This window comes from Oratosquilla oratoria, chromosome 43, assembly GCF_046742065.1.
Source record: "Oratosquilla oratoria isolate Oo_2021 chromosome 43, ASM4674206v1, whole genome shotgun sequence".
NCBI classification, from domain to species: Eukaryota; Metazoa; Arthropoda; class Malacostraca; order Stomatopoda; family Squillidae; genus Oratosquilla; species Oratosquilla oratoria.
In genome coordinates, this window is record NC_134819.1 from 35,566,348 (window position 1) to 35,575,180 (window position 8,833).

General features: G+C 39.1%; 1 protein-coding gene across 1 annotated transcript; it reads left to right on the plus strand.

The window, feature by feature from the left end:
- The first annotated feature begins 3,396 nt into the window (after nucleotides 1-3,396).
- LOC143022097 (compound eye opsin BCRH2-like) lies at nucleotides 3,397-5,741 on the plus strand. Its single transcript, XM_076180089.1, has 5 exons — nucleotides 3,397-3,654; nucleotides 3,817-4,025; nucleotides 4,374-4,513; nucleotides 4,782-5,095; nucleotides 5,432-5,741. The coding sequence occupies exons 1-5, from the start codon at nucleotides 3,397-3,399 to the stop codon at nucleotides 5,657-5,659; spliced, it is 1,149 nt and encodes a 382-aa protein (XP_076036204.1). The 3' UTR covers nucleotides 5,660-5,741.
- The last annotated feature ends 3,092 nt before the right edge of the window (nucleotides 5,742-8,833 follow it).

The window sequence follows — 8,833 nt, forward strand, 5'->3', positions numbered from 1 at the left end:
CATAGAAATACCCAGGTTCCTAATGACCTTGCAGAGGAGATCATTTAACACATCCCTAGAAGGATTTGCATTGTCAATTAACTTAGTAACTTTCTTCGGGATTTCTTCTATAGGGTTCTTCTTCACACGTAAAAACTTGGATGGATTCTGTAACAAACTTTTAACCTTATCAATGTATTCCGAGCGGTTCAGAATAACAACAAGATCTGATTTGTCTGCCCTACGTATAACAATATCATTATTTTTACGAAGAATCGAAAGTGTTAAGAAAAAGATCACGAATGCTGAGTATGCTGTGATGTTTAATAGAAAGTGTATCGATGAAAACCTGCTCCCTAAACTCACTAATATATACATGCATATATATATATATATATATATATATATATATATATATATATATATATATATATATATCGTAAAGACCTGGAGCCAAGGAACCATTGTATAGACGAAGAAATTAAACGCTGGACTTGTTTCGAGGAGTCCAGCATTTACTTTCTTCATCTATCTATCTATCTATATATATATATATATGTATATATATATATATATATATATATATACGGTATATGTATATGTATATATATATATATATATTGATATAAATACATATATATACAGTATATATATATATATATATATATATATATATATTGTATAGACGAAGAAATTAAACGCTGGACTTGTTTCGAGGAGTCCAGCATTTACTTTCTTCATCTATGTATCTATCTATATATATATATATATATATATATATATATATATATATTTATATATATATATATATATATATATATATATATATATATGTGTGTGTGTGTTGAGCCATTGTGACAAGTTGAGGAAGGTGGAAGAAAAAGACACAGGTCTATTTCCGAGATTATTCCTGACCGGTTTCGATTTGAGCTTCTTCAGAGTAAGCTCAAAGCGAAATCGGTCAGGAATAACTTCCGAACTAGACCCGTGTCATCTTCTTCTGTTTTCCTCTAGTTTGTACATATATATACATATATATGTGTGGGTGTATGTGTATGTGTGTTTGTGTGTGTGTGTTCTTTGTTTTATTATTATGCATGGGGGTGGATGTCCACTTACCAAATTGAAATATGCGGCATTGGAGGTGTGTTTATGAGTTACTGTTTATATATCTATTTGCCAATCTTAACCTTAAATTCAATTATGGTGTCCGCCTAAATTACTTCTAACCTCATGACTTATCGCAGCTATGTGGAAGGTTAAGAGTTTTTGTATTCAAGCAACTTATTTATTTAATTATTTATGAATGTATGTATTTATTTTTATTTAGTTCTTGATTCATTATTCTGATTATTACTATTATTTATATATTTGTTATTTATTTATTTATTTATTTATTTATTTATTTTTTTGTTTTTATTTGTGCTGCGTCCTCCTGGTATTCTCATTCCGTACAAGTAGATTCTCGTTGTAAATTTTTTCTTCCATTTCTTATTCTATTCTAAAGAGAGCTATTTGATCAAAACTCTCTATTTGTTCTTGAAATGTGGGCAGTCCTTTTTATCTCTCCTCATGCATCTTCTAAGATAGGCTAAGGACCTTTCTAATTGGTGTCCTTTGAATTCTCATTAAAAAAAAATTCTGTGTGACAACAACACCGCCACTACATATTCCAATTGTGGGCAAATCATAATTTCATCCATATAATGAAATGCTACGCTTATGTTCATAAACAACAGTTTGTCTCTCCCGTCATTCTGACTTTCATATCCTCTTCTTTCTTCTCTTTTGTGATTAGTTCATCACCCACTGTATAGTTTTATTGGGCTGTCTTCTTACTTTATCCCATATCCAAAAATTGCGTTTCTTTATGTTGAATTTATTTATCTAGCGCGAATTCTATCCATAAACTCTAAGTCTTTCTACAACAGCTTTAAATATTCCTCATTTTTCACACTTTTCATAATCTTGGTACTATTAGCGAATAGTATATAGACATCTAAACCATTCGCCGTGCTAATATATGACAAGAACATTAATGGAGCTAGTACCAATCCCTATTATACCCCATTTGTCCCTTCACTCCAAATGAATATCACCTCTGTTGTCAAACGCCTGCCGTTCAGAAAACCCCGCGTCCACTCTAATATGCCCCCTTTAATTCCTCCAACATATTCAAATTTCCACATTAATCTATTGTGTGGCATCTTTTTGAAAGCTTTCCCCGGGTAAAGATATACACAATATATCCAGCCATCTCCTTCATGTAGGTAGCACATCGACTGCTTTCGAATAAAAACTTAATTTGTTCGTGACTAAGGACCTTCCTCTACCTTCTGAATCTGAAATAGTTGTCTACCAGGTCCTTTTTCCACCAATTATTTCACCCACCAATCTTTTCACGAGTTTTAGCATATTTTGGTTATTGTGTTAGTTAAGGATACTGGACTATAGATAAGATGTTTCTCTACTTTCTCCCTTGTAGATTGGTACCACGTTTACCTTTTTCTGATCCCGTGGTCATATCCCTTCTTCCAATGAACACATAATCAGGTGGAGGGTTTTACCGACCAATTGCACTCAATACTCTTTTAATTTCCATTTATAGGTCAAATCTAGCCCTTGGTATTTCTTAATTGTAAGTTCTTTTGATTATTATTCACTTTGTTCTCTTCCAATCTTATATTGTTTAATATATCTCAGATTATTTTCTTCTCTCGTACGAATTCTTCTTCCTTGTTGAATACCTGTTGGAAGTTTTTATCTATTAATTTAGTCTCTTTTTTTCCTCATACACTACACATCAACTTTCATTTGAAATATTCCTTCTCTGGTTCAATCTACCATTTACAAATTTATAGAACAACGTGGGTTCATCTTTACATTTCACTGTATTTGTTTTTGTGTGTGCGCACGCTCGCGTATGCGCGTTAACAAATATCAACGTGACAAGAAACTATGTGTACATTTTTATATCAGAAAAGAAATAATATAATCTTCATTGTTACTAAAAGTAAAGCCACATTGATGAAGAATTACATCATCGTAAGACATATGACGTCACGACCACGGTAAACTAAAGTGGAGATTGGTTGTATAAGATGATGAGCGCTCAGTCAACGAGATACGCCCTAAACGTCTTGGGGAAAGTAATCTTGTTAGTCCAGAGCTCCTTCCCTATATAATTACAAGTCTCCTCCTGGAACTCCAGAAACCGAACGACACGAGCATTTGGTACACCGAAAGATCAAAGAACAGTTGAATTGAAATCTACATCGGATAACAAAAAATAAACAAGAAGACTTGTGCCGAAGAACAGAACACTCTCGAAAGTCATTTGGCATCACCCAACGAAGAAACATCGGGAAATTTCTAATCTTAACCTCGACTTCTAGAACCAACGTCCTCACCCTCACAATGTTCCCCTCAATCTTCAACGGAACAGGACCTCAAGCTCTGGCTCGAACCCAAGACTTCAGCTTCGGCTATCCCGACGGAGTCGTTATTAGTGACCTCGTTCCCGACCACATGAAAGAGTATGTCCATCCTCACTGGATGAATTTCCCTCCTGTAAATCCAATGGTTCATTACATATTGGGCGTCGTGTATCTCTTCCTCGGAACAGCGGCTATTTGCGGAAACGGAATTGTTCTCTACGTTTTCCTCAAAACTAAGGTGAGCTGTTGTGTTATCGTACCAAACACATGAGATATGCTATGTACATATGCAACCATGAACGTTATTTGAATTTTCACGTTTTATCCCTGTTTGGGTTACTGCAAGCGCAAAGCCCATTTCCCGATTTACTTTAAACTACCTTATCTTCCCCCCCCCCAGAATCTTCGGACGCCCGCTAACATGCTAGTTGTTAACCTGTCCTTCAGTGACCTCTGCATGCTGCTCTCACAGTTCCCTTGGTTCGCTTGGAACTGCTTCATGGGAGGTGTGTGGTACTTTAGTCCATTCATGTGCGAGCTCTATGCTTGCCTGGGCGCTATCACAGGACTGTGTAGCCTCTGGAGTCTTGTCTTCATTTCCTACGACAGGTGAGAGTCTGGAAAGACGTACAGATTTTGAAGAAAAAAAAAAATCAAAATTCTTCATTAATGTGGTCAATGCGTTTGTTACGTTGTCTACTTTCTTTCAATAAGTAGGTTCTAATTTTTTGTTTTGGTGATCCCTTCCATGTTTAAAACGTTGTAGAGGATTTCTTTTATATGAGAAATTTAACCTCTCTTTTTTTATAGCTATCTGTCCATCCTCTACCTTCTTGTTCATTTGTTTGATAAAAAAACAATGATTTGTACTCTTGAATAAACACAAACACACACAGACACACACACACACACATCCTGTCTATATTTCATTAATTTCTTCTATTTTCTTGGCGCCAGGTACAATGTTATTGTGCGTGGTATGAATGGTACAAAGTTGACGAGTGGCATGGCCTTTGGCATGATGATGTTCTGCTGGGGCTATGGCATCCTCATGTCCATCTTCCCCTTCATTGGGTGGGGAAAGTACATCCCAGAAGGTAAATATATTGGCATGAATCTCGTTTCTTTATTATAAGTAGGACTGAAGAACTACAGTGTGTTCATTTTTTTTCATTCAGAAGAACATGTCATAGATCACGTCACTTGACATGGAAGTCTCGGTGACGTCAGAAAAGTTAAATAGCCTCATGTGAAATGACGAAGTCTTTTGGTTCAGACTCTTTAGTCGAAAGACTGACCATCAGCTGAAGGAAATAGTTGGATAGGTTAAAGATGGACTGAATTTGATCTCCCCTCGCCCTACAGGAATCCTGGACTCTTGTTCCTTCGACTACCTGACACGTGACTGGAACGTCCGTTCTCACGGTCTGTGCCTCTTCATCTGTTGTTTCTGCATCCCGCTCATGTGCATCGCCTTCTTCTACGTGTCCATCATCAAGGCCATCTGCGCCCACGAAGCCGCCATGCGCGCACAGGCCAAGAAGATGAACGTTTCCAACCTCAGATCCAGTGGCGAGAGCGATGGCGATTCAGCCGAAGTCCGGATTGCCAAGGTGGCTGTAACCAACGTCTCCCTGTGGTTGATCTGTTGGACGCCCTACGCAGCCATTGTTGTCCAGGTGAGGAACGGGAGTGCTCCATCTCCTGTTGCATTGTAGACCTCCACCAGAAACTATACTTTCTCAATTCACTAAGGCTTGAGGTTCCCCTGAGAAATGCTGTGATATTCTGAAGACACTTGTCTATTATATATCATGTTACCTTAGTCGTTTCCTTATTTTCTGTGGTATGACTAGTGACTGTAAATTAACCAGGAAATCACTCCATCGTAGTAATTTTCTTTTTTTCACATGACCAATTTACCTTATCTTTACTTTCTGAGACACTTACTTTGAACCGCCAAGGAAACCATTGAAACTAATTTCTGATCAAATTTATTTGGTTTTAACCTACAGGGAATGTTCTTCGATCAAGCATCGATCACTCCGTTGGTGTCGATGCTCCCAGCCCTGCTGGCAAAGACCGCGTCTTGTTACAATCCCATGATCTATGCTATCAGCCACCCCCGCTACCGGCTGGCGCTGCAGAAGGAGCTTCCATGGCTCTGCATCCATGAGGAGGCACCCTCCAGCAAAGCCTCGAACGACAGCCAGTCGACAGTCACAAAGGACGAAAAGGAATAATCTGAACTTCATCCATCCACGACACGCTCATGACCATGTGATACGAACCTTTCTAGTCAGACATTCGCTCCATGTAATCTTAGGTACCTTATGCATGAAAAATACATAAAAATAAATGAGGGTTTAATTTCTTATTGTGTCTAGTATTATTTCTTGCCCGCATTGAAATATATATAAGAGACATTTCTTTTTGCAATCGTGACTTGCTTGTTACTAAAGATGGTTTCTGTGTACGCCGAAAGAGGTCAGGGTGGTCGACGGAATTACCTTCCTTACGCACATCCCCAAGGGGCTGGTACTTGATCTCCGGACTGGTCCCTAGACAGTACTCGACCATACAATGATTCAGTTGGTTCCTCTACATACATATATGCATGCATATAATGCATATATATACATACATACATATATCCATATATCTAATGCATACAAACATAAATACATACGTACATATAGACGTACATATATACATACATATTTACTCGAAGACACGTACAAATGTATGAATACATACGTACATACATACATAAATACATGCATACATACATACATAACATACATACACACATAACTACGCGCACATACATGCAGATACACATACACAAATACATGCATACGAACATATACATACACAATACATACATATCTATATACATATATACATACGTACATACATACACTCACACATATGTAACGAGGGTTTGCTACCTATAGGGGTAGCGCGGCGATGTAAAGTCTCGGTGGACTTTGGCGGCTTACTGGCAGGAACTTGCTATTTACAGCTTCGGGGAATGTCTCCCATGGATAAGGGAGAGAGTTCTCCCCAGTCTCCTCTCCTAGGTTCCTGACCTAGGCTACCTATCTATGGCGGGCGCAGCCGCCATTTATAAAATGGAAAAGCGCCTAGATAAGCACGTTTGGTGTAGTTGTATCCTGGGGAACGTGTTTGTATTATAATATACACTGTACTTGAGTCAGTGAAGTTGAAGGTCTTGCTAAAGACGAGTACCATCTCGCATGTGTGTGGATTACGTGTACGGCCTGTGACATGGTTAGTAATGATTATACTTTTTACTTATATATTTATTTATAATTATCCATTTTTTCGCATCCGAAATGATGGACCAAAAGGTCTCCTGCCGGCATGTTCCGCCTTTGTAATCCTTTCTAATGTTTACACATAGACATGCATGCATACAGACCTACATACACAGATACATATTGCATATATACACCCATGAATAAATACATGTATACATACACCATCAATGTACATAAAGATATAAAGTATATGTGACTATACAGCCATTAGTACATTCGCTTTAATATATTCACTTATACCAAATATATCTCCTTCACATAGGAGATATATTTGGTATAAATGAATATATTAAAGCGTATGTACAGCTACACAGAAAACTATCGTTAGTAGGGGTGTCAAAACATTCGCTAATGAACATAACCTTATGATACCGAAGGGTTGGTATTTCTGGGGTTCGAATTGTTTGAATTCCTTCTGAATGAATATGAATCGAATAATAGTTCCGGAGTTCATATGGATTCACTATGACATGATAATCTTATTTCCGATGGAGACTTCAACTTGTCTCAAATAGTTTCGTTGTTTTGTGTCAAAATGATTAGCGTGATTTACTAACGATAGTTTTCTGTGCAGCTGTACAAGGGGTGAAAGTGGCAGTAGACTGGAAGTGAGCATTAAGGGAGAGTAACTGGAGGAAGTGGATAGTTTTAGATATTTGGGTGCAAATGTGGCAGGAAAGGGTGGAGTGAAGGTGGAGGTAGAATGTAGATTGAGAGAAGCGAGTAAATGCCTTGGTGGATTAAAAAGTGTAATGAGGAATAGGAATCTGGGAATGGATGCTAAGAGGAGACTGTATGAAGGAGTGATTGTGCCAACAGCACTGTATGGAGCAGAAACATGGAACATGAGAGAGGAAGAGAGAAGGAACTTGAATGTGTTTGAGATGAAGTGTCTGAGAAGTATGATGGGGGTTACTAGGCTAGATAGAGTGAGAAATGAGGAAGTGAGGAGGAGAACAGGGGTGGAAAGGGAGCTGGGAGATAGGGTTGATGAAAGAGTATTAGGATGGTATGGACACATGGAAAGAATGAGTGAAGAAAGACTAGTAAAGGAGGTATGGAAGGCAGATGTGGAGGGAGTGAACATGAGGGGACGTCCTAGGATGAGATGGATGGATGGGGTGAAGGGGGCTTTGGGGAAGAGGGGAATGTCTGTTGAGGAAGGACGGGAGAGGACAGAAGACAGGGGTGAATGGAGAATGGTTGTATATGGAAAATGTTGTGATGCATGAGGTGGATTGGACGGGGGAATGGGGGGTGAGGTAGTGTGTGTGAGCAAAAATTTTTGACGCAGCCCGAAGGGATTTCTCCCCGTCCTCTCCTTCATATGGGGTGACGGAGAGGGGGGGTCGCCGATTTAATGAATCGGCCTTGCTGTGGATGTGCTGTGTCCTGCGGCACTGCTTCTGACCCAGGGCAGTGGACAGGGTGCAGGGATGACCCGTCATCTAGGAGGTGCTAAGATGGGAAGGAGGGTGGAGGGGTGTGGAGTGTTTTCGGGGATGGAGTGGGTGGAAGTGATTTTGTGCCTTGTCCTTTTTGGCTATCTCCCTGGTAAGGGGGAAAAAAGCCTTGGTATATGTATGTATGTATGTACCAAATATAATATATATATACATATATATGTATATATAATATATAATATATATATATATATATATATATATATGTATATATATACATATGTATATATATATATATGTACATACATACATACATATACCAAGGCTTTTTCCCCCTTCCAAGGGAGGTAGCCAAAAAGGGAAAGGCATAAAAACACTCCCACCCATTTCATCCCTAAATACACTCCACACCCCTCCCACCCTTCCTCTCATCTGAGCACCTCCTGGATGACGGGTCATCCCTGCACCCTGCCCACCGCCCTGGGTCAGAAGCAGTGTCGCAAGACACAGTACATCCACAGCAAGGCCGCTTCATTTAATCGGCGACCCCCCCTCTCCGTCCCCCTTTGCATATAAGGAGAGGACGGGGAGAAATCCCTTCGGGCTGCGTCAAAATTTACTCACACATACTACCCCACCCCCCACCCCCCTGCCCATTCCTCCTCATGCA